Genomic DNA, 26,207 nt, shown 5'->3' on the forward strand with positions numbered 1-26,207 from the left:
CCCTAAATGGCGAAGCTCTAATTGTAGCTCCTTTGCCTTTCCCACCATAAAATATGTGCTCTTCATTAAATAATTACAGGATTGGAGAACCTATTCGAAAGAGAAAAAGATTTCCCTGGCCTTTGCCATTGATAATTTTCCCACCTGGTTAATTGCATCCTGTGTAATTATTCTTGCCCTGGGAGGGGAAGGGTTGAAAATGTCTCCTTGTCTAGTGTTCCAAAAGAATGCGAAATCGATATCTCACCAATTGAGGCCGGCTTCGGGGAGCTCCAGCTGCAGTTGGACCACTCCAGTCTCCATGGGATACGAAGCCCCAGTACCGGCTCTCGTGGCCATCAGAGCTTAATCCTTTTGAAAGCAGCTAGTTGGACGTGCAGCAGGGGAAGCTCAGGTGGCGGGAGGCTGGGCCGGTGCCTTTCAGCGGCGCTGTGGGCGTCTCGGGGCCTCTGAGGGCTGTATGAAGAGCACACACTGGGCAGCTCTTGGGTGTCGGCCTTTCAGGCATGATTAGAGCAAGAACCGCTTTGTAACTCACATAGGCATTCTCCTAAGCTATTTAATCTCAAGCCTAGGAACCCCTTGTGTGCAGACACACACTTTGTTGGGAATTTTCTCCGTTGCTCAGTGAAACATGCAAGCAAATATAGGACTAAAACGGAAAGTATTTGAAACATGGTTTGGGGGGAGTCCCTGGTCAGCATTGGGAATGATCATCAGCTGAATACACCTTGTTTAATGATCTAGAAATTATATATTCCACTGCAGACTTTTATGATTAATTGTGACTTGAGTCTAAATATATGAACCCTAATGTCATAGAGGCAATGGGCGTTTGTGCACTGGCTGGATGGATGAGAGATTTATTAATTAGTAATGGTGGGACAGAGAAAATCACCTGGCCTGTACCAGAGGAATGCAGGGTATTTATTTTTCCTTTCTGTAAACTCAGATATTCTGGCTAGAGTTAGAATTCCTTTAACTCTGTTGTGTAGGTGGAGAGGATGGTAATCTTGGAGGAAGGAAAGTGCATTCAGAAGTAATTAGGTCCACTTTTAATAAAAGCATTCTGCTTTGCTTAGGCATCGAATTCCTAAAAGGATTTCGGGTAATACTGGAGGAGCTGAAGTCAGAGGGAAGACAGTGCCAACAACTGATTCTAAAGGACCCGAAGCAGCTCAACAGTAGCTTCAAACGAGCTGTAAGTCACACGCGGGGAATGTGCTCCTGAAGACACACCATTGTTCTGGGGGCTGAATGGTCTATTGAAAGCCTGTGAAACTGGAGGAGAAGGGGCTGTGGGGTCCACCCCACCTGCCAAGGTCGGCGATCCTGCTCCGCACTCCCAGAAACCCTCCAGCACCTCTTGGTGGTAAACAAACACACCTCTCAGGTTACACGCTGGAGCAGCAGTCCTGGAAGGTGGCTTTGTGCCCTCAGGAGTGGATGTGGGCTCCTCCCCACCAACTGTGTGCCACAGCTTCATTGCCAAGGAACAGACAGCGGTGCCCATCTTCCTTTTCAGTTAGGGGTCCAAACCTAAATTTGGTCCAGAAAGGAAACTTTCTGGACTTCCTCCTTCCCCCCCGCCGCCCAACACGTCCCCCAGCCCTAGAACTGCGTCTGCGTGACTGTCAGGGCAGACCGGAGCTCTCGCATGTAGGTGGAGGGGGTGGGTGATTTCTCCGTGACATCACGTGTATTTTTGTTCCCTTTTAGGGAGTGGAATCTCAACCTTTCCTGAATATGAAATTTGAAACAGATTACTTTGTAAAGATTGTCCCTTTTCCTTCCATTAAAAATGAAAGCAATTATCACCCTTTCTTCTTCAGAACCCGCAGTGAGTATGGTCTTTCCTGCCTGTTTCCCGTGGGGAGACATTTCTCCTGCTTTTAATGACTTTTTGACAGAGATGTGTTCAAGAGCACATGAAATACTAGTATGAAACTAGTAGCATGGGGAAGAGAAAAAGCATCCAGAAAAGCAATTTTTAGAATTAAGATTTGGCCCAGGCAGTGTTCATCTAACCAGAGACACCCATTCCTGGCTTGTTCTGGAGTAGACATGGTGGTTGATTTTTTTGAAGGTGCTGTAAGACAGCCATGTATTAAAATACTTTGATTTAAAAAAAAAACCGGAATAAAAAATATAAGTTGATTTCAAGGTAAAGGGTAGAGCATGAAATGATTCTATCGTGTACCTGTCATCAGGAGGGTGGCCTCTGTGAGTGATTGCCTGTCATTTTCAGGATTAGATTAAGAAAATTAAGCAGTATTCCTGAGGTTACCTCGTTCTAGAAAGTTTATTTATTTAACATTTATGTTAAATAAGTGCTTTCCAAATATTAATGTTCTGTTCTAAATATTTTCCAAATACTAATGCAGTTTACCTCCATAACAACCCTACAGAGAATTTAATCTTACCATCCCCACTTATTAGATGTGGAATCACACATAGAGAGGTTAAAGGTCCTGTTGGGAGCTGGGATTTGAACCCCAAGGAGCCTGACTCTGGAGTATACACTCTCAAGCCAACCATGCTGGATTCCCTTCTCTGTCTGGCTCTCCCTTTCCATCTGTTCTGCACACAGTGTGGTGTGCCTTTCATCAGCCTGAATTGCTGATGAATTTGGTGCCCAGGCATTCTGGACCCCAGTGTTTCCCTCTTGCCTTCTTGGTCCGTCTTTCCAGGCCTTGGATGGTTGTCCAATCTGACACCCCCTCCTATGTGGCCTGCTTGCCGTCCTCATCCCTCTGTGATGTTTTTGTTCTCAACGCCAGCCTACATCCATGCTTCCCTTTGCAGAATTCTTACTCTGGTTGTTTTCTTCTTTTCTTTTTTTTTTTAAACTGTGGTTGTTTTCTATGCAGCAAAGTCATTTCATAACACTTGATTTCATTTTCTTAATTAAAATAAGATTCCATAGGGCAGAGACCATGTATGTTTTACAGCATCTTTCAATGCCTTACACATAACAACCAGATAGAGGATTCAAAGAATGTGTTTATGGAAATCTTGCCTAAATCAAAACTCTCCTACTTTAAGAATTAATTTTCCTCATTGGAATCAATGTCTATCTTGGGGTGAGGCAGGTGGTGTATTTATCACCATTTCATTGCATTGTGACCTTGATGCTGCCTTTGATTTTCTTGGCATTGTAAGATCATTTTCCAGAGGGTTCTCCCTGGGTTAGCAACATGGCATATAGCACCTCTCTTGTGTTTTTATCGCATTTAAATCCTATTTCAAAGCTACTGCCTTTGCTGCCTGGTTTTCAGTACTGGTGCTACTACTTAGTAGATACCTGGATGTCATTTTTAGATTCCATCAAAAAGACTCCAGGGCTTCCCTGGTGGCACAGTGGTTGAGAGTCTGCCTGCTAATGCAGGGGACACGGGTTCGAGCCCTGGTCTGGGAAGATCCCACATGCCACAGAGCAACTAAGCCCGTGAGCCACAACTACTGAGCCTGCGCGTCTGGAGCCTGTGCTCTGCAACGGGAGAGGCCGCGACAGTAAGAAGCCCGCGCACCACGATGAAGAGTGTCTCCCGCTCGCCGCAACTGGAGAAAGCCCTCGCACAGAAACGAAGACCCAACACAGCCAAAAATAAATTAAAAAATAAATTAAAAAAAAAAAAAAGACTCCATCAAAAGTTAGAGTGCTAGCTAAGGTTAAAATAACCTCAAGATAAATTATCAGGATCACTCTAAAGTTCTTTTGTGCCTAAACAGTCTACAGTGGGGCAGGGGCTGGCGTTATTTCTATCTACAGCTAAAACAGAGCCCCCATGGGGCAGAAGCATGGACACAGGTCTCGCTGCCTTTGGCTGTGGCCTTGAAATTATCTAATGCTTAAGAAGCTTTTAAAATCTGGCTGACTTTAATATTGTTTCCATTTATGTGGCATAAAGTGAACTGCATTAATACTTTTATATTGTACAATTCAAATTTTCATAAGATACAACTGGGCTATACTGAAAATCATTGTTGAGTTGATGCAGTTGATGCATTTTACATTCTTTCCAGCAATACCCAGTGCCATATATTTATATTGTATTGAATTGTTGGATGAGGAAAATGTCAAACTGTCCTAAAACTAAAAATATGCATCTTTCTTAATAGCCTGTGACCTGCTATTGCAGCCGGACAACCTGGCCTGTAAACCCTGTAAGTATAGCTGTCCTTGCCTGTCAAGTCTCTAGTGGTGTCGGGGCAGCCTCGGGATGCTCACTCTGGTCCTTCCTCCTCCCAGTCTGGAAGCCTCGGAACCTCAACGTCACCCAGCACGGTTCAGACATGCAGGTGTCCTTCGATCACGCACCCCATACCTTCGGCTTCCGTTTCTTCTATCTTCATTATAAGCTCAAGCATGAAGGACCCTTCAAGCGAAAGACCTGTAAACAGGTGAGCTGCTAGGTGTGCATAAAGGAATACTCTGTGTTTTAAAATGACCCCTGGGGCCCTGGAATTTGGATGGTTCAATGTGAACATTAGGCTTTGTGGATTCTGAGCAGTCGGTAGATACTCCAGAGTGTTATCACTGGGTGTGTCTCAGGGCCATCCTGAGTCATCCCTCACTCCCTAGTTATCTCCACCCTAGCTGTCCCAGTGGTGATGTAGCAGATAAAGTATTACCAAGGAACTGAAACAATGAAGTAGTTGTGGTCTATTCTATATTTTATTTTATTTTTAATATTTATTTATTTGGCTGTGCCAGGTCTTAGTTTTAGCATGCAGGATCTAGTTCCCTGACCAGGGATCGAACCCGGGCCCCCTGCACTGGGAGCACGGAGTCTTATCCGCTGCACCACCAGGGAAGTCCCTGTTCTTCCATATTTTAAGCATGAATCAGGTGCTCACTGTGTGCCAGTTACCAAGCTTTGTGGTCATTGAATCCTTACAGCTCAATGGAACAAAGGCTGCTGTTATCCCCACTTTAGAGCTGGGGAACCTGTGGCCCAGGGAGGTCACCTGGACTGCTGCTCAAGGCCTCACAGCTAGTAAGTGAAAAACACCACACCTAGGAGCCAAGCCACTAGCATGTCAGTGGCTAGTGATTTTACACAGAGGCCAAGCTGAAGTAGAAATTCAGTAACCAAGTTCTTAAACTAGAGGTGGTCAGGAGGGGTGGGAAATGTTTCGTGGAAGTTCAAAAGACTGCTAGATTACCCCATGAGAGCACCAAGAGAGGCTTTTGGTCATAGTGGCAGAAGTAGATGTGCTCCTGTGTGTCGCGTTTTGTTTTCCTGCTGGCTCTCACCTCTGTCACTGACCTTCCACTCAAGTTAAAATTATAGCAAATAAAATATGCACAAACATGGAAGTGTAGTTTCTTTCCCCATCGTTTTATTAAGTAAAAGGTATCCTAATTGGTTTCTTTGTCTTCAAATAAAAAATTGCTGCTCAGGGCACCACCAGCCAAGCATAGAATATGACAGGGGTCCCAGGCTCTCCTGGACCTTTTATCAAAATGAAGTTCAGGTACCCTGGCAGATAAGCACAGTTGCTTTCTGTTCTAACTGACATCTTCTGAAAACATGATTGAAACTGGTGGCAAGTCTCCTTCAGTTCTAGGACAGAAGAGAGGGGTCCTGATGACCTTTATCTAAGAAGAAAGTTTTAAAGTGTTATTTGTTTCTTTGCAGGAGCAAAATACAGAGACAACCAGCTGCCTCCTTCAAAATGTATCTCCTGGGGATTATATAATTGAGGTACGTACAACTCAAGAAAGCCCTATTATTTTTATTTTTTAAAAATTTTATTGAAGTATAGTTGATTTACAATGTTGTATTAATTTTTGCTTTACAGCAAAGTGACTCAGTTATACATATATATATTCTTTTTTATTTAATTTTAAAAATTTTTTGGCTACGCTGCATGGCGTGTGGGATTTTAGTTCCCTGACCAGGGATTGAACCCATGCCCCCTGCAGTGGAAGCATGGAGCCCCAAACACTGGACCGCCAGGGAATTCCCTATATATTCTTATTTACTTATTTATTTATTTATTTATTCATTCATTCATTTATTTATTTATTGGCTGCGTCGGGTCTTAGTTGCAGCACGTGGGATCTTTCATTTTGGTGTGTGAGCTTCTCTCATGGGCTCCAGAGCGTGGGCTCCAGAGCGCAGGCTCCAGAGCGCGTGGGCCCTGTAGTTGTGGCACGCGGGCTCTCTAGTTGAGGTGTGCAGGCTCAGTAGTTGTGGGCTTAGTTGCCCCGTGGCATGTGGGATCTTAGTTCCCCGACCAGGGATTGAACCGGCATCCCCTGCCTTGGAAGATGGAGTCTTAACCATTGGACCACCAGGCAAGTCCCTATATTCTTTTTCATATTCTTTTCCGTTATGGTTTATCACAAGATATTGAATATAGTTCCCTGTGCTATACAGTAGGACCTTGCTGTTTATCCATCCTATATATATTAGTATTGGTTGGTATATATAGAGATGTATCTGACTATTAATATCTAATCTCAGCTTGAAAATGATCACAGGCCGCAGCAGCTCTCCTCTCCCTCGCCCCACTGCCCACAGATGGAAGAATGAATGAAATCTGTTGAGATGCTATCACTTAAAAAAAGTAATACAGCATCCTCTGTTTTGCAGCTGGTGGATGACACTAATATGACAAGAAAAGTGATGCATTATGCCTTAAAACCAGGTAAGATTTTGTTTGTTTGTTGGAAATGCTGCCTCTGGACTACAGAGTGGACCAAGGTATTCGATACTTTCTGTACTTCATGGTTTACAAAAAGAAAACACTTGAGCCCCTCACTCTTAAATGATGTTCCATCAAATCTGACTTTCCTTCCACCCTAAAGTTGATGCCCGGAAGATCAAAGCCAGGGTGTTGTGTGTGTTGCTGGGACTAAATAAATAGTCAATTGTCCTCAGAAGAAAAGTGGCGGGAGGGGAGATTTCCCTAGGCAAATTCTCACTCAAAGGTATTTATTGTCTCAGCAGACTCGTAACTACTGAATTGTCTTCTACAGTCTTTTAAAATGAATACTTTTATAATCACCAAATCAGTACCAGAGAAAAGTGGTCAAGGAGTCTTAGAACCTGTTATGTGGCTTATGTTTAAAAATGAAAAAAAAAAAATTGTTTCTCTTTGAACCTGTTATATTGCTTACGTCTAAAATCCTTCCCTTTGAAATTTCCCAGTGCATTCCCAGTGGGCTGGGCCCATCAGAGCTGTTGCCATCACTGTGCCGCTGGTCGTCATATCGGCATTTGCGACGCTCTTCACGGTGATGTGCCGCAAGAAGCAGCAAGGTATATGTTTGTGTGGTGTGTGCTTCCCACGTTGGCAGGTCTAGGGCCAACAGAGGGAGACCGGGAGCACTTGGTCCCTCCAGGCAGGCGGCTGGGAAGCCACACAGCTCCTGCAGTGAGTTCCCTGGCTGCTGTAGTTCCCAGAATTAAAAGATTTGACTTTTAACCTCAGGAGCCACTAAAAGGACAGGCATACTTTTCTTCTCAAACTCAGGATGGTAAATTCAAGAGCCTAAAGGAAGACTCAAGGTGTGAGTAAGGGGAGAGGTAGGGCTTTATCACTTACAAAAGTCTGACGTCGGGAGGGAAGCTTCTGGGGAACTTAGAAATGCATCTTAATCTGAGTGGCAGTTACACAGGTGTATTCTTAGATAAAATTTGTTGAGATGTACTCTTAAGATTTATGGACTTTACCTTTGTAATTTGTACCAAAAAAAAAAAACCCTTCAATGAAAGTTTTTTTGTTTTAAAGAAGGTCACCTCTGCTGATGCTTAATGATCCTAGTAGGTGCACTCAGTTGCAAGAGGGTGGGGTGGTGCTGCAGTGCTCTTGGCTTGCCCAAGGTCAATTTCAGGTGAAGAACAAATTTTGTCCATTTGTGGCTCCACTGGAGAAACCAGCTGTCCCATTCCCAGAGGTGGTGACCCAAGGGGCTGGTGGAATTAGGGAGCTGGGAGTGTTCTAGGTGACATGGTGACCCTTGTTTCTTGAAGACAGCATTAGGTCCCGAGTCCTAGGGAACAGGACAGAGCTTTGCTCGTGGGTGCCAACCCTATCTTCTTTTCCACTTTAGAAAATATATATTCACATTTAGATGAAGAGAGTTCTGAGTCCTCCACGTACATCACAGCACTTCCCAGGGAGAGGCTCCGGCCACGGCCCAAGGTCTTCCTCTGCTATTCCAGTAAAGATGGCCAGAATCACATGAACGTTGTCCAGTGTTTTGCCTACTTCCTCCAGGACTTCTGTGGCTGTGAGGTGAGGAATCTAAAGTCTTTTCTCTTTTTCTGGGCGGGACATGTGCTAAATGCCTAGCTTCCAAACTAGGGTCAGCCTTGCACTCTTCTTTCAGTCTGGCCTCCCCATCACCAGCACTAAATGTTTGCTGACACTTAGTTCTAACCCTGACATACTCCTGCTCAAAAGCCTTGAGTGGCACCCACCTGGCAGGAAGTGTTTTAAGCATTAAAAAGACCTTGGGGGAATGGGGAACAGGATGGTGGAGGAAATGGCAGCTGCCCTGGGAGCGTGCAATGGGGCCGGTGGGAGGAGGTCACTCAAGACATCCTGGAGAGCACTGGAGGGTCAAAGAGAGAATGGCAAGTAAAGAGGCGAGTTTAGACAGTTTTTGGGGGGAGCTTGGCTAATAAGGGAAAACAATAATATGTTAAGTACTCAAATGGTCTCCTCTGGTTTCTTGCCTGTGCTCTTGAGTTAAGCTGTTAATATGTAGCTTTTCTATAATGTCATAGTGTTCGTTTTAGAGTGAAGTTTGAAGCTCTCATGGAAGGCACACTGTTTCTTACAAATGCAAGAATTGTACAATAATTGTGTAATTGGAAGTTATTTGTGCTTTGAAACTGAGGACTGGTGGGTTTCTTAGACTCTCTCCACATGGTGAGGCTGTCCCCTAGTGTCAGTTAAGCATGTTTACAAGGCTGGCCGGGTTTCCTAATATACGAAGGTCTAGATGTTGGCAGATCAGCCTGCGTACTGAAAAACTGGTGTGGACCCACAGACGGCACACAGTCTTCAGATACTGACAACCCTTTTGCTCTACTTTGTAAGTGACTAGCCTCGGGGGTGGGGGGAAGCCTTTCAGTTATGAGTGTAATAGAAAATTTGGAAACTAGAAAAGGATGACAAATTTCAAAACGGATGGTAATCTTAACCTGGAGAATAGAGGAACCACAGTTAAAACTGCTGTATTTCCGTCCAGTCTTTTTCTGCATAGATGAACTCATACATACAGTTTTGCTTTTTGGATGGATTGGAATTATTTTTTTCTGTCTCTTCACTCAGTAACTTTTTACACTCTTAGCAGTTCTCTGTAAACAGCAGTTTTAAACAGACTCTTGATCCATATTAATGATTCACCATAACTGAGTTTTTTCAAATTGTTAAACATCTCATTATTTCAATTTTGCCCCATTCCAGTGGTAGATACCTGGAAATGGAATTGCTGGGTCAGATAGGAACATTTTTAAAGTGCTTGGTATATATTCCCAGTTAGCTTTCAGAATGCATAATGTTAGTGAGAATTAAGGAAAATGTAAGACAATTCAGGATTATTTTCAGCAACTGGATGGATGTTGGGGGCTTTCTTCCCTTGGTAACACTTTAGAGCAGAAGAGGAAGGCAAAGTCATTTCAGAGCCCCCTTCCACATAAGGGACTGTGGCTGCCACGTTCAGGCATAGGCACTGAGAGTTAATTTCTGAACTACAGAAGGAAAGAGGCTGATAAAATTGCCGAGACGTTTTCAGCAGAATCAGATGAAGATGGTCTGAGAAGGTGAAGCCCTCTGAGGGGCCACGCATACCTTGTGTTCTTTTCTTTGTCAGTGCCCCACCCCAAACTACCTATGAGACCTCCCCTTGGGGTTAAAGGCCTCGTAGGGGCCTCGTAAGGATGTGCTGAGAAGTGGTGAGAGGTGCCGGTCACTCCAAGTGAGTGAACCAGAATGGCCATGTTACGGCAGCTCATCACCTTCCTCTCCACGCACTGATCACCTGGTAAACAGCAGGCTGACCCCAGGGCTGTGTGAGAGGCCAGGGAGGTCCTCTTTGTCAGTCACACTCTGTCATTGAGTCAGCCAGCAGCATGGGCGGGTGACTCTGGCATCCAGACCTGAACCCCATTTCCCAGCCCACTTTGAGATCCCTCACCCACACCCTTCTATCACCACCTTCCAGTTCTCTCTCCAGGATCTGCCCCCCATCCAGGCAGCCTCACTCATCAGATAGACCCACCCCCACTGCCTCTGTATTCCGTGCTCCCTATCACACTCTAAGTCAGTTGAAGGCCCCACATGTGATATGTAACTTTGGTGGGTTGCTAGACGCTCTGTGCTTCTGTCTCTTCACTTGTAGGGTGGGAGTGGTAACGATCCCACATCATGCTAAAATGAGGGCATGATACAGAGGGCCTGTGTGTGACGGTCGCCCATGGAATGTTAGCTGTTCCTTGGAACTGGGCAACCCGAAGCCTGCATATAGCAGTGCTAGTAATGATTTGGGGCAGATGATGTGCCCTTCTTGTAACATTCCCATTCCTGTCACTCGACTCTCTAAGCTGTATAGGTGAGTGAGGTTCCCTGTTCACTTTCCAGGTCACTCTGGACTTGTGGGAAGACTTCAGCCTCTGCAGAGAAGGGCAGAGAGAATGGGTCGTCCAGAAGATCCACGAGTCCCAGTTCATCATCGTGGTGTGTTCCAAAGGCATGAAATACTTCGTAGACAAGAAGAACTACAAGCACAAAGGAGGCGCCCGAGGCTCGGGGAAAGGGGAGCTCTTCCTGGTGGCGGTGTCTACCATCGCTGAGAAGCTCCGCCAAGCCAAGCAGAGCTCATCCACGGCGCTCAGCAAGTTCATCGCCGTCTACTTCGATTATTCCTGCGAGGGAGACGTTCCTGGCGTCCTGGACCTGAGCACCAAGTACAAACTCATGGACCACCTTCCCCAGCTCTGCTCCCACCTGCATTCCCAGGACCTCAGCCCCCAGGAGCCGGGGCTGCACCCCGGACGCATTAGCAGGAGGAACTACTTCCGGAGCAAATCGGGCCGCTCCCTATACGTCGCCATTTGCAACATGCACCAGTTTATCGACGAGGAGCCTGACTGGTTTGAAAAGCAGTTCGTTCCCTTCCATCTCCCCCCACTCCGCTACCGGGAACCGGTTCTGGAGAAGTTTGACTCAGGCTTGGTTTTAAACGAAGTCTTGTGCAAGCCAGGGCCGGAGAGCGACTTCTGTGTCAAGGCCGAGGCCGCCGGCTCCGGGGCGCGGGCCGACCCGCACTCTGAGGGCCCGCAGTTCGGCCCGGACGAAGACGCGGAGGCCGGGCCCGTTCCAGGCGCCAGCGCGGTCCTGCGACCCCTGCTGCACGCGGTGAAAGCTGCCGGCCCCTCGGACATGCCACGGGACTCGGGCATCTACGACTCGTCCGTGCCTTCGTCCGAGTTGTCCCTGCCCCTGATGGAAGGGCTCTCCACGGACCAAACGGAGACGTCTTCGCTGACGGAGAGCATGTCGTCCTCATCAGGCCTGGGTAAGGCGCGCGGAGCCGGGAGGGTCGGTGGGTCGGGTTCCTGATGCAGGCCACGGCCTTGCTCCATGAGTCCAAAATCCAGGAAAGCTTTTTGCTAATTTCGGTGCAAATTTATTCAGCAGCCTGATAGGAAGTAACAAAACTCCATGCATAGTCTCTGCTGATCCCAGGTAACAGGAATGTTCACATGTGTGAGCTGCAGAAATACTGTTGATAAATTATGGTGAGCTGCCTGGTACCATCTTATGTAATATACAGTATGTTCTTATATCGCGTTTCTAAACTGTGAAAACATCTGAATGCCAAAACACACTGGGCCCAGGACTTCCCTGGTGGTCTAGTGGTTAAGACTTCCCCTTCCAATGCAGGGGGTGCTGGTTAGATCTCTGGTCAGGGAGCTAAGATCCCACATGCCTCGTGGCCAAGAAAACCAAAACATAAAACAGAAGCAATATTGTAACAAATTCAATAAAGACTTAAAGAAAAAAAAGACAATACTGTAAAACAAAACAAAACAAAACCAAACACATTGGTCCCCAGGGGTGTCAGATGAGGGTCTGTGGACCTGTATCTTTGTTGGGACTTGTGGTGTTCACCACCCCCCACCTTCCCAAGTCTTTAAAGCCACATGTATTGAACCCAGGGTTCACAGGGCACAGTATTCTCTCCATCCTAGCTCAGCACCGGCTCCAGGTAGGCCTGCTTCCCCAGGGAACCCTCACAGGATGCTGTCTGGAGCTACTCTTACTGTGCCTATGACTAGTTGGAGTCATGCATGCAAACCCTGGATCCTCAGCTAAGGGAACTAGAACCTGTTAGCAGGATGAGAATGCCCAGTCTTTTTTTTTTAATTAATTAATTAATTAATTAATTTGTTTTTGGCTGTGTTGGGTCTTCGTTTCTGTGCGAGGGCTTTCTCTAGTTGCGACAAGCGGGGGCCACTCTTCATCGCGGTGTGCAGGCCTCTCACTATCGCGGTCTCTCTTGTTGCGGAGCACAGGCTCCAGATGCGCAGGCTCAGTAGTTGTGGCTCACGGGCCCAGCCACTCCGCGGCATGTGGGATCCTCCCAGACCAGGGCTCGAACCTGTGTCCCCTGCATTGGCGGGCAGAGAGAATGCCCAGTCTTGAGCTGACTGGGATGCCTGCCTCACTTGTACAAAGTGTGTGGTTCAAACCCAGATCCAGCTTCGTTCTGGCCTGAGCGTCCAGCCCACTGAAGTGCAATGACGTGTGGTTCTGTCCTCTCTTCTTTTCTTAGGTGAGGAGGACCTTCCCGCCCTTCCTTCCAAGCTCCTCGCCTCTGGGGCATGCAAAGCAGAACCTGGTTGCTGCAGCTACACTGGTGAACTCCACGCGGTCGCTCCTTTGTAACAAAACGAAGAGTGTAAGCATTGCCACTTTAGCTGCCGCCTCACTCTGGTTCCCCAGCTCGTCTCTCTGGGTATGTGGCCCACTTGGAGCTGAGGTCTCTTACAAGGATATTCAGAATGAAATTCTGGCCAGTACTTGCTGTCCTTGCCTCTCTTCTCTACCAGGTATATTGCAGTCTCCAGTTTTCTGAAACCATGTGGAGCTCTGAAAGGCATGTATGTCCATTATGCCTGACAGCAGCTTGCCATGTTGGGTCAGACTGGATTAGAGCCAATTCTGAGAGGTAGGGAGGAAACATGTAAAGAGAAACAGGAAAATACCCACACTGATTGTTCAGACTTAATTTATCTGTGCAAACTTTGCCTATTCACTGTTGGCTACTTTGATTTGAAATGCTTTGTGGAAAAAGCACTTTTGGTGCCACTACAGCCACGGAGATCAAGTGCCAGTCTCTCTGGAATCCATGTTGATGATGTTCTTTTCCATTTTTGATGTGGAATTTATGATACCATTTACAATGCCATGGGTGTTAAAAAAGCTCTGAGTCAAAGGTCAAGAAGGTGACTGAATATTCAATCACCTTTCATAAAAATGAGTTTTTATGTATTAGCGGATGGCATATCTGGCTGAGGAGGGAGCCGCAGGGCCAGGCTGACCATCTAGACCGTTCTTTCTGAGATGGGTTGCTCAATGTGCAGAAGGCACCAGGGCCACATCTTGATCTGAATAGGCCTCATGGAGGGGCCAGATCTCCCTGTGAGGTTTCCCGTGGTTATATTTACTGTGCTGAATCTCAGATGTTGGTGCCTGGAAGTTTATTTTTAAGAGGCTGATACCCAACTGGGCTGTATTACTGGAAGTTGTAATTTTTGCTTTGGTTGGCCTCTGGTCTAAAGCTGTGTCCGGAATGTTAGGGATCAGAATCCACTGACATACGGCAGTAGGTGGAGGTGGTAGTCACTTAATCTGCTGAACTTGTTTTGACTAACGACAAACCTCTTTTTAAGAAGGTGAAAAAAGGAAGGGATTGTTACAAAGATGAGAGTGCTCTTTGAGTACGATCTTTGGAAGACATGGGGCCTGAAATCATTAAATTCTTGAATCTTGAAGTACTCCCCCCACAGCCCAGCCTGTGAATCAGGTTTCACTTTGTTTTTGTTGTACTTACCCAATGAAAGATTTGTCTCTTGTGCTCCATTCTGCCAAAAATAGGTATTGAGAACTTAAGAGGAAAGAATTTGCTTTAAAAAGGAGAAGTAAATGTTCTGTTTTTATGAATGACTTCTGTACAGAATTTTTGTTTCCAAAGGGAAAATACTTGTTCCCTCCTCCTCCCCATGACCTTGAGGGGGAGTGAGTGTCTTTTTCCACCTTCTTCATAGATGCTGCTGGATTTTGGCACCCTGTTTTCTCAGCACCCCTACCAGGGACCCTGGTTTTCACTGCTTCACCAAATAGGACCAGTGTTAAGCGGGGACACTGAGAAACATCCCAAGGCGGTGTGGGAGGTAGGGAGGGCAGGACTTTTCCTTCCAGGCTCATGCCCAGCAGGTGGGGAAGGGAAGGTTTGTGCCCCTGATGGAAAGAAGAGGTTTGTGTTTATCTTTGATGCAAATGCCACACTCCCTGCTCTGTAAAGGCAGCTGGCAGCTTCTTGGGAGAAGAACGTGCTTGTCTGTTCTCTGGCATCAAGTTTCCTGCAGCTGCTCTGAGGGAGAGACAAGTGGGCTGCAGAACTGTCTCCCCCATAAAACCAGGCATCTTGTTGGAGAAGAGATGTTCCATGTTGTCACCGTGGAATCTGAGATGAGCACAGAGCTCCTGCCCACACGTGACTGTCCTGCCATTCCATTGTTGGCATATGTTCTGTGAAGGAGATTGGTCAGTCCTATTACTGTACGAAAATTCACTTTGGAACATTTTCGGAGTGATTTCTTATTGAAGCCAAGAAATGGTGCATGCCCCAAAGGAACCATTAGGTGCTGCCTTAGGATAGATACTCAACTTTGCACATGAAAGGAGGCATCTCTGAGAAAGTGGCCCCAGGGACAGCGTGGAGGACTGGAGAGGAAACATCAACTGGGCTCCATGAGCGAGGGCAGGGAGCTTGCTAAATAAACTCACTTATTATGAAAATAGAAGGGAAAATTGTGAGAGCAAAAATCAGGTGATGCTTTAGTTTGGATTTAGGGTTTGGGTACTTATTTTGAAATACGAATGATTGTGATGTTCAGCAGAATCAAACTCTATTTTACCAAGTATTGAAACGACAGTATGAATGCCCAACTCTGAACAGTTGAGGAGTTCAACTTCCCAGTTTTGCCATATTAGTTTCACTTTTTTTTTTTTAACCCTCCCCGTCTCATGCTGGGAATAAAACATTTATTTTAAGCAGAGCTGCATTTTTGACTCAACAAATGGAGTGGACAGTGAAAATGATAGGACAGAATTCAGATAAAGGTTCTGCCAAGTCACAGACTTTTAGACATTGGGGAAACAAGAACTAGAATATAGGGATGATCTCAGTGAAAGGCCTTCATCCTGAGAGTAAAAGGCTCTGTGGCTCTGATGGTGTCCTCTGTACAGGAGACCAGTGCGGGTAGTTGAAGTTAGGGAGCTAGTTGTTTATCTTAACTCACCAACGCCCTACACATCTGACGCATCTGACACATTAGCATTTGACACAGTCAGCTTTGCTAAGAGAGTGACCAGGGAGGTGAAAGCCCAGGAAAAGGTGTGTTCTTCTCTCAGGTCAGCTACAAGCAACAGGGACTACCTGGATGGGCCCAGCCCAGTCATACTGGGGCAGGAGTCCTCTAGAGGGCTGAGTCCTGGGCCTTTGAGGCATATTGCTCTCCAGAGACAATGAGAAGTCATTCAGGTCCAGGCCCAGGTACTTAGGCGGGTGACCCAGCCAGGTAATAGTATTTTGAGCCCAAAATGAGATGGGGCAATAAGTCATCAGACAGAGTTTTTGATTGACATATTAATAATAACTGAGGACAGTCCCAGATCAGAAGTTCAAAAAATGTCCTAGGCAATGATGACATCTTTGGAATCAATATATAGTAATCTAAGTTCATGTATGTTTGTCAAAATTTAGTCGTGCTACTTTATAGCTACTAGTGTCATTTTTTAAAAACCCTAGTCTCAGGTTACCTCATTTAAGCGCAAATAAACAGGAAAACTGTCCCCCAAAGTTGTGGGGTTATGTGATTTTCAGGACTTTTCCTTTTTTCAGAGTTTAGTATCTTTTCCTTTAAAAGAGACAAAGGAAGGAAAAGGCTATTTTATTCCCGGAGAAGAAATGACGCACTTTCCTCCCTAAAGAGAGAAAACCCTGCAGTCCCCAACCACCTCAACACTAATTTGGCTCTTTGGCTCTTTATTGGAGGGAGGTGGACAATGCCAATGAGAAGATTATTAGCCTTTTCTTTTTTATATTGTTGGTAAAGAGTGCTGCTCTTATTTAACAGGTGCTGTTCCTTCAGGGGGCCCCACTGTAGCAAGTGTAATGATAAATAAGGTGTGATGATAAATGGCAGTGACATGCTCTCTCAGTGTCAGAGAGACAATAGGGCATAGTGGGGACTGTGGCAAATGGACACCCGCTGTCCCACCTGCAGGGAGCAGCCAGTCCAGTCAGTTGTGACCATGCAGTGTTTCCTGATTGTCCCATTTTTCAGAAAAGAGAACCTGAGAATCTGGATGTTTATATGAAAAATTCTGATTTGTTTTTTATTATTGGCAACTAAATTAAAAAAAAATTTAAATTGAATTCAGGCCCAACGGGACAGATGGGTGGACCTGATTTGGCCCTCTAGCTGTCAGTTTGCCCCCTCTACTTAAAAGATTTGAAAAGAAAGGCATCCATGATAATTACAGACGTCTGGTGCCACCAGAAAATGCTCTTGCTAAATGCAGCCGGGAGCTAGATGGCTTTTTTTACCCATTGCTCCCCTAAAGAAATTTGATATGATTGTGAATACATTTGAAATCTTTTGATTGCTTCTTCACACTTCATGATGTCTTAAGAAAAAGGCAAGCCAGTTGTTAATTTCAAAATCAGATTTGTGTTCTCCCAATTTAAAAAATATGACACTTGGAGCAATTTCATTTAAACTCCACAACCTGAAGGACCTTATTTATAGTTTTAGCTCTTGGCTTAATCACTGTTTTAGATGATGTGTAATTCTGAGCTTAAGCCAAGACCTAATAAGGAAAGCAGGCATTGTGAAGGTAGGGCAAGGAATCCTGAGTGTCCACTGTAGCCAGGTATGCTTTGTCTTCTGTTTTAAATGATCTGTGAATTGATCTGTTTTGGAGGTGTGCAACTGTATATGGAGATATCAGTTAGGAGTCCTTATGGGTGTTGGGTCATCCTTGCTATATCACCTCCTTTCCAGGGCCAGGGTGAAAATAAAAGGAAGTCTGATTGTAAGCCAATAGCTTTGATTCTGAGTTCAGAGCTTTGTGGGTGAGAGAAAGTTTGAATTATCTGGCATGTACCCCCCTGGTGTCAGACAGAGCTGTTCATGAATTATTTCAGACATGTGGCTGTGGATGGGATTCTGGATTTTCAGTGAAGGAGAGTCTGTAACCTACCCTGCTGATCAGATAGTTCTTTGTACATCTTCCTTATAGAAATTCAAACCAGCCTTCTTTTGTTCAGCATGTAGTGGAAAAAGAACAGCTGGTCACCTTCCGTGTATTTGAAAACGACAGTGAAGTCATCGCTCTGGTGTTTTTATTTCAGTGATAAATAATCCCACCCCTACTCATTCCTCACAGCTCTTGTTTTCCAAGGGCTTAATAATTTTCACTGCTCTTCTGTTTCTCAGCTTCACACTCAGTTTAGTTGCCCAAATAGAAGGTGGTGCCTTATTCACATTGGTGCCTTGTGAAGGCCAAGCTCAGGATGGGGATTAACAGAGAAATTCTTATGTACCCTGCTTCTCTTACTACTTAAAAATACAAAGGCACTTTTAAAAAATGGTATATCACCTAAATTCATTTTGTGAGTTGATTACCACAATTTTTTTTCTTGGCAGTAGTCTTCTATCATATATGGGGTTTTTTCCCCTCTTGTGTTCAAACACTTGGTGCTTATTCCTGATGTGTCTAATGTCATTCCTGAGCTTCTTCAAGATACTCTTCAAGACCAGCTCTTACCTTCTGAGTGGCAACCACCCCTCACTTCCAATTTTGGATTCTATTTTTATGTATCTCTAGACATTACCTTTAATTCATGACTCACAGTATTATTAAATGGTGCAGACTTCAGATTAGCCACAGGTGAAATAGCAGTTGCTAAGGGCTAATTTGCTAAGAGGTCGAGTGAGGACCTCTTGGGAATTTTGGTCAGTTGTCTTCCCTCCTGCTCTTCGGCTCCTCTCCAAAATTCAGCGAGGACCACAGACTCCTCAAAGAGCTTTTCCATTTCTAAAGGGCTGGAGCCATAGCTCTGAATTGACCAAGCACTGTGGTTTGCACAAGCAGAAGTCTGACAAAAGCAAACCATTATGACTGCATATGTGATGCTTTATCAAAGACAATTTCAGTTGAGAAGATCAAAGAAGCTATCTTCTGTTCGTATGTGACATAGACAAAGTTGGCTGCTCCAGTCATTAGACAGAAAGTTACAATTGGATGATGCTAATGTGTAATCGTATGTTATTTTTAACAAGCATCTTTTTTCTGTCTTAGGAAAAAAATGTAGTGAGTTTGGAGAGAGCAAAAACTTTTGTAAAAACCAAGTGTATTCATTTAGAGAGTAGGTAACTTCTATTTTCACTGTTGGTTTGTTCTGTTTTGTTTTTCACTGCAGAAGCTCCCTGTTACTATGTTCTGGGGGGAAAGCCTGTGGAACAGTGGTTATTGCCATTGTCTGTGTTTCATCTTTAAGTTTCTCTTTTGTGAGGTTTGGTGGAATAGTGAGCACTGACTGGCAGACTGTAGCAGTATGCTATATTTTTACATTGAAAATGTTATCATCTTATTTGATTTGTACATAACTCTGTAAATAGTAGACCACAGCTGACATTTGTAAAATGTTTTTGTACCGTAGAATTTCTGAATCAAATAAAATGTTTTAAGATTGTGGTGGCTCATTTTTCTAGATCGTGTTTCCTATTTCCTGAATAGCTGGGATTCCTAGCACAATTTTCTGTGGGCTCTCCCTCTGAGAAGGAGAGAGATTATGCAGGGTGAGGAGGCCAGGGTGGCTGGTCTGTCTTGTACTTTAGAGAAAATGAACCTGCTGCCCTTGACCATTTACCTCCCCCTCCATTGGGCAGGTGCCTGTTGTCTCCATGGCGTCTGGAGCAGGGACAGGGATACTTACCTCAAGGAGACATTTGACTCTCAGAACAATGGACTTTCTTTGCAGAAATTTGAAATTTGAAAAGAAGTTGATGGACACTGAAATTTGGGAGCCACAAATTTCCTGTCATTCAGAAAGAAGAAGGTGCCTGTTCATTCTTCCGACAGAAGTTCTCTCATCTCCTGTGCGCCCAGTGCTCTGTAAGTTAAATTCTTGGTGTACATCAACTTTGGGGTCTCATTTTTGAGATTCTGAGGCCCAGAATTGGGTAGCTTTGCCGAGGGCACAAGGAAGAAGTCAGCAGCACTGGGACTCATACGTCTGATTGAATGAATCATCCTTACTCCTAATCAATGGGCTGTACCGTTTCTCAACATAATTTATAAGGAGAAGAATGAACCTTGAGTAGCAAGTTACAGTGAATTGGTTTCCTCCTCAATCCAAATACTGAGAGTAAATCTGGTTTAGAGGTTAAGCAGATGGATCTAAAAGGACTCCATTGGAAGAATCTCATTAGGCAGATACTGCAGTAAGTGAATTCCTCTTTTCTGTTAGTGGGGAAAAATAATCCTCTTTGGATAGCACAAGAAGCCCTAATTTTTACCATGGTATTAGAAAGCAGAGTCCGTTTTTACAGCTGTTTAGGGTTCTTACAATTGTCAACATTTCTGGGACCTCACCACTGGTTTTATTTACTCTGTTTTAGAAATGCAAACTTTAGGGGTAGCAAAGACCAGCTTCCCCTTGCAGGCTTTAGTTAGAAAACATTTTTAATTTTGGTTTAGTTGAATAAGAGACTACAGGCAATAAGCTAAGCAGGTGGATGAGGAGGGAGACATAAATTATACCTTCACTGTCTTAGGCATAGTGAGTCCTTAATAAATACCTGTTTTCTACCCCTACCCCCAGCATACCCTGTCCTCTCTGTCTACAGGAACAGAATCAGAAGTGGTCCAAGAATAGGATAGATAGAGGATGCAATGGAGGGAGGGAGGGATACAAGCATGGGGTAAGGCCTTTTGCAATGAGATAAAATTTAAATCTCGTCTTTGAGATTAAGGAAAAATAATGCAAGATCAGTGGGCTTGGCTCCCTGGCCTCTTTTCTGGAGGGGTTTTACACCATCTTTCACATTTATAGGTGATAAAATCTTTTGACAATATTTACTGTATTTGAGAGCCTAAAGAGTGTACTGGGGACACAGTAATGAATAAGATATACATGATCCCTGCCGTCTTAACTCCACCTCTTTCTAAGTATGGAACTGTGGGCAAATCACCTAATTGCTCTGAGTCTCAGTTTTTTCATCTGTAAGGTGGGACTAATACCCACCACACTGGGTTATTGTGAAGCTTAAATGAGCTGGGATGTATAAAGCACCCATGGCCATGCTGGGCAAGTGCTAGACACATGGTAAATAGTGGCTATTATTCATTTTGTGGAAGAGCAGGTCTTGGACTATTTGGGAGCCATATGGACATGGGTGGGAGACAATTCCTTGTTGATAGGAGCTTCAGCCCAGGGATTTTGTCAGATGTGAAGTTAAATCATCTCTTTCCCCTAAGAGAAGAGGGTGTGTCTGCATCTGACTGTTTTGGGAGGAAGGGATGGGGCTTGGGGAGGGGGAGGTGCTCCTAGCAAAATTAAAGTTAGGCAGGAACCCTGGGCTTCTTAATAGTTGACTGTACAGAGCCTGTGACAGTTGACTATAGATAGCCTGTGACAGTTGACTGTGTACTCAGATCTGCTAATGTCCCATTTACCAGGCTCCATTTTCCCTGGTCATCTTTCAGCCCCTATAGGGACAGACATTTTTCTGAACTTGCTGCTTCAAGGTCCCTGTGCCAGATGACCACGCCCTGCTCTGGATGTGAACAAAAGCAGGGATTGTTTCTCTAACTGACTATCAATTCGTGCTCAGGGGAATTTTCCAAGTTTTAGAAGCTGGAGGCGGGGCAGACATAAAGTAATGGTCCTCCAGGATGAGGACGGCTCTTCCTGGTCTTTCCTGCTCTTGCTGGTCAGAAACATTCCAGGGAGTGGGCAGGTGTCAGCTTCCAGACAAACCATAGACGTTTCCCACCAGGCCAGGCAAGGCCAGGCCAGGGAGAACTCACAGCAAAGAAAGGCCGAAGCACGCCTGGTGACAGAACGCAAATACAAGCAGGTCGTGCCTTTGGTTAGTGTACCTGAAGTTTGATGTACTTGAAAATCCTGCACACGTGTGTATAAATGTGCATTATTATTGGCAAGATTTTTTTAAATCATTGTGATTAAAGCAGGGCTTTGGTCTCAGGCACCCTGAACTTAGATCTCAGTCGGCTACTTTCTGTGTGACCCTGAGTGGGTCACTTGACCTGATTAGGACTTAGTTTGACCTGATTAGGACTTAGTTTGACCTGATTAGGACCTGATTAGTTTCCACATCTGGGAAATAAGTAATCTCAGTACCTAATCGGGTTGATGTGAGGCTTGAATGTGAAGCCAAGTAGAGTTCTGGGCACAGAGCCTAGTACACAGTGAGCACCCCTGCCTTTGGGGATGTGGTCACCTGGGGCAGGTTAAGGGTGTACAGTTATAAAGTGTGATCCCCTAAATGTCTCCCTCAGCCCTGGTCTAGGTAGCAGATTGGCTGGGTGATGGGAGTGGAGCTCCTGTCTCCTGGAGGACTCAGTTCTGCAGGGCAATGGGCTGTGACCCTCACAGGAGATGGCTACTTGATCAGCTGTCACTCCCTGCTTGAAACTGCCAATAGCCCTGGAGGGAAACCGCAAAGTTATTACCTGGGCCCTTGCCAACCTCTTTTCTCTGTGTGTCTCTTTCTTCTCTATAGCCATAGCAGAATTTGAAATTCCTCACTCGTGTAGTCCTGCCCTGGGTCATTTCCCCCAGGCTGTTTCTTCTGCCTGTTTCTTCTCCCTCTCTAGGTCAGGTCTCCAGCCCTCCTTTGCAGTCAAACCTTCCTTGACCACTGTCCACCCTAGTCCAAGTCCTGTCACATGCCTTCCGGAACAGCTCCTGTGATTATGTGCCAGACCCTCTTGCTCACTAGTACGACTGCTCCTTGAGGGCAGGCTGTGCCCATTGCCTAAGCCTTCCACCTAGGTTGGACTTGGATTCTACTTCTTTAACCAGCTTGGGACCCCAGCCCTACCACTGATCAGTCACCGGGGCAAGTCGCCTCATCTCCCCAGTCCTCAGTTTCCTCATCTGTCAAATGGGGGTAAAAATGCACCTGCCTTATGGGGTGGTTGTGAGGATAAAGCAGATGGAGCCTTTGTCCTCTCAGCCTTGCCTCTCAGGTTTTCCTCTAACCCAGATTATGAGAGCAGAAAGGACTTGCTTTCAAAGGAGTCTTTTATTAAGTGCTTTCAGAGCATTGCTTAGGTCTGAACAATGAGATCAACACCTTAATTCTTGCACAGGTGTCACCATCCCCTGGGGAAGAAGGTTAGTGTTGCTTCATCAAATGGATGCTCCACACCTTTCAAAAGCAAAAGGAAAAAAAAAGGAGGGGGGTGGCATCTGTACATTGCTACGGGCAGAAGACTTTAATGTGCCTTCCAGTAATTCCACTTCTAGAATTTTCTCTTTAGGAAGTAACCAGAAATGTGCATCAAAGTTAATTGTGCATAGATTTTCATCACCAAGCATTATTTCTGATACTGAGGAATGAGGAATAAACCAAGTACCATTTGGGACTGATGATAAGAAGCAGCACATTCATACCACAGACCAACAGCACATTCATACAACAGACCAAGCGGCTCTTAACAATCATGCTGTAGAAGAATATTTTATGACAAGGGAAAGGCTGGGTGGTGTGATTGTGGTTGGGTTTTATCTTATTCTTTATACCTCTCTGAGCATTGTTGTACGAGTGGTATTATGTCAACAGAGGGGTTTAAATGTATGACCTTACACAACAACGAGTGTTAAAGGTACCCAGTGGGCACTCGATGGCCCGTGTTGCTGGTTTCAGTGTCTCTCCATTGCTGTTGTCCTTGCCCTTGGTCGTGCCTTCTCAAGAGATTGCTTTCCCCGACTGTGCTGCCTGGTGCCTCGTCGCAGCCCCTCACCATGGCTTTGCTGCCTGTCATCAGTTATAGCTCGTCACTCCCTCATCCATGTGGGGACCCCAGTAGACACCCCAGCTTTCCCAATTGATGACTCAGTGAGGTGACAGCTCTGGTCCTATTCTACCCTCTCTTGCAGAGTTAGGGGAGATGGAGCTGAATTCAAGAATGGGTGCTCACGAACTGTTTCAAGGAGAAAAGGTGGCTGGTCATCAGTGTCTTCTGGCCTCTCCACCAGTTTCCAAACTCCATGGATAGTGACCCACATTTCCTGCCTATTTCCTCTACACTCCCCACCAAAGGACTCCCTTTGGATGTATCATGTCTTCCTCCAACAGTCTCCTAACTTGAGTCCAAGAACCAAGTCCTCCCTACCCTCCCCCTTGCATGAGTGGGGTGGGGGGATGGTGCAGTGCATATAAACCCTTGTGGGATTACACTGATTTGTTTCTAGTCTGCATATCCTTGCAGATCTGTTCTAATTTCCGGAAACCCTGAATTGTAAAACAGAGGAAATAGAGGAGTTTGCCCCTAGTAATAATAAAAATGCATGTTGCCTTTGCTGTGTCCAGGAGACTTTCACCCACTACATCCATTCCTCACTCAGCAGCTGGTGCAAACCCATCACCTCTGCCTGAAACTTCCAGTGGTAAAGGTTTAGTGTCTCATCTTGGCCACCAAGGCCCCTCCAGCCTTGTTCTCCCCCCACCAGCCCCTCTCCATGGACTTCCAGAAGTGTGCCCTGTGCTCTCCCACCTCTGGGCTTCCATGTCTCCTGTACTCTCCAACCCAGATCCCACACGAAGCCTCTCTATGCTCGAATCTGGGCCAGCACTTCCCTTGTGTGTCTCTCACCACATCCTGCTCCCTAACCTGCCCAGTGATGGGTCTGACTGTTCCCACATCAGCTGTGAGCTCCATGGGGTCAGGGACTATGTCTATATTGTACAGAGTCACTGCTGTTCTCCACACTCTGGCATATTGTGTGGCATGTAGCAGACGCTCAAATCATTAAATGGAGTCTAATGGAAATATAACTTTTACCTCTGACAAGGTTGCCTGGGTAGAATAGCAGGTGTCGACTTGTGGGTTGGAAGTGCCTGCCGAGCTCTGGGTTGCTGAGGGAGTGGAAGCCCTTTATTATTATTTAGTAAACCTGGCTGGCTGTAGTAAGGGATCTTCCATGGTGTGGAGAAGGGAGAATAACAAAAGGGTTTGGGAGATCTGGATATAGGTTTTGCCCTTGGAAGTGGGAGTACTGGGGAGGGTGTGTGATCCTTGAACAGGAAAGGGATGGATCACGAGGCACTGGGTTTGGGATCAAGGGGTAGTGGAATGAAGTTGCAGCTGTTGGATCTGGCCCCAAAGGTGGGCTGTGGGCTAGGAAGAGGCCAGCCAGCACTATGAGTGCCTGCAAGGAGAGACAGGGGTTGCAATGAAGAAAGTCTCACCTGTGCCAGAGCAAGGTCTGAACTCCTTGTGCTGGCCACAGGGGCCTGGGCTGGGGGACTTACATGCCAGCGGCTGCTGCCAGGACAAGTCCCTCACAGGAAGCCCTCGACATCCCGCCTCTTCCTGTGAGGTGGAATGAGGGGGTGGGGGTTACAGCTCACCCCATGGAGAGAGTTGAGGAGGTCCACTCAGAGCCTGGTCCACTCACTTACTGGAGGGTACACCTACCGAGAGCCTTAGCCCTTGAGCTGATGCTCTCTCCTCTTACCTGGGGGCTGGCTTCACTTTCACCTTTCTAAGCTTCAGTTCCTGAGAAGTGGGCCCATACAACCCCTACACCTCACAAGGCTGCTGTGAACGTTAAAGTAGATCAAGCACCTAAAATGCACGCCTGGCACGTGAAAGCAATTGATGAATTTTTTTTTTTTGGTATAAATTTATTTATTTATTTTTGGCTGTGTTGGGTCTTCGTTTCTGTGCGAGGGCTTTCTCTAGTTGCGGCGAGCGGGGGCCACTCTTCATCGCGGTGCGCTGGCCTCTCACTGTCGCGGCCTCTCTTGTTGCGGAGCACAGGCTCCAGAGGCGCAGGCTCAGTAGTTGTGGCTCACGGGCCTCGTTGTTCCGCGGCATGTGGGCTCTTCCCAGACCAGGGCTCGAACCCGTGTCCCCTGCATTGGCAGGCAGATTCTCAACCACTGCACCACCAGGGAAGCCCCTGATGAATTTTTTATTTTTATCATCACGGTTTATACTTTCATAAAAGCCTATAACTAGTGTGCAGGGCATTTTTTATTCCTGATTTTATGGGGTTCTGGGGACTGTAGGAGTTATCTGTTGAATGAAAGAATGAATGAATACAGAAAATACTTTCAGTATTTAGATTGCCATGTTTATTTCAGCACGGAAGACCCAGGCCACAGCTGGCTGCTGCCTTTTCAAGCTCAGCGTCTGCCCACAAGCTGGCGTTTCCTGAGAACCTGCTGGGCGCTCGGGGATTCGTCCTCAATCTCACTCCCACAGTCGAGGAGAGTGAGGCTTAGGCAGGACCCGACACGCCCAAGGTCAGCCTGGTAGGCGGGGCTGGGGCTCCTAGCGCAGGCTCCGGCTTGCCCGCCAGGGCAGCCCCTGCTACCCCCGGCTCGGGGGTCGCCACGGTCCCCTCCCGCTCGGATACCGGTCCCGCGAGCCACCCCCGGGGAAGCGGGAGCGGGAGGTTGGGCTGTGCACCCTTTCCCCGACCCGGTAAATTCTCTCCGAACTAGGTGTTGGGGGCTGTCCCGGGGGCCAGATCTCCCCTCCTCCCTTCCTAGCCTTCCGCGGGACGCCGGCAGGACACGGGGAGGAGAGTGCTGAGCAGCGGCCTAGCCTGACTGCGTCCGGGTACCCCGCCACCGGGCTGGGGCGCCCGCTGGGGTCCCCGGCCCGCCTCCCGCCCACGTGGC

General features: G+C 46.3%; 1 protein-coding gene across 1 annotated transcript in view; it reads left to right on the top strand.

The window, feature by feature from the left end:
• Nucleotides 1–18,989, top strand: part of IL17RD (interleukin 17 receptor D) — a 67,777-nt gene extending 48,788 nt beyond the window's left edge. The window contains exons 4-13 of the mRNA XM_007192291.2: nucleotides 1,083–1,201; nucleotides 1,720–1,840; nucleotides 4,123–4,167; nucleotides 4,253–4,404; nucleotides 5,646–5,711; nucleotides 6,606–6,660; nucleotides 7,164–7,274; nucleotides 8,069–8,253; nucleotides 10,606–11,542; nucleotides 12,803–18,989. Coding sequence (XP_007192353.2) covers nucleotides 1,083–1,201; nucleotides 1,720–1,840; nucleotides 4,123–4,167; nucleotides 4,253–4,404; nucleotides 5,646–5,711; nucleotides 6,606–6,660; nucleotides 7,164–7,274; nucleotides 8,069–8,253; nucleotides 10,606–11,542; nucleotides 12,803–12,915 — 1,904 coding nt within the window. The 3' untranslated portion in view covers nucleotides 12,916–18,989. The remainder of the gene's footprint in view (nucleotides 1–1,082; nucleotides 1,202–1,719; nucleotides 1,841–4,122; nucleotides 4,168–4,252; nucleotides 4,405–5,645; nucleotides 5,712–6,605; nucleotides 6,661–7,163; nucleotides 7,275–8,068; nucleotides 8,254–10,605; nucleotides 11,543–12,802) is intronic.
• Nucleotides 18,990–26,207: the final 7,218 nt, after the last annotated feature.

The sequence above is a fragment of the Balaenoptera acutorostrata genome, chromosome 10, assembly GCF_949987535.1.
Source record: "Balaenoptera acutorostrata chromosome 10, mBalAcu1.1, whole genome shotgun sequence".
NCBI lineage: Eukaryota > Metazoa > Chordata > Mammalia > Artiodactyla > Balaenopteridae > Balaenoptera > Balaenoptera acutorostrata.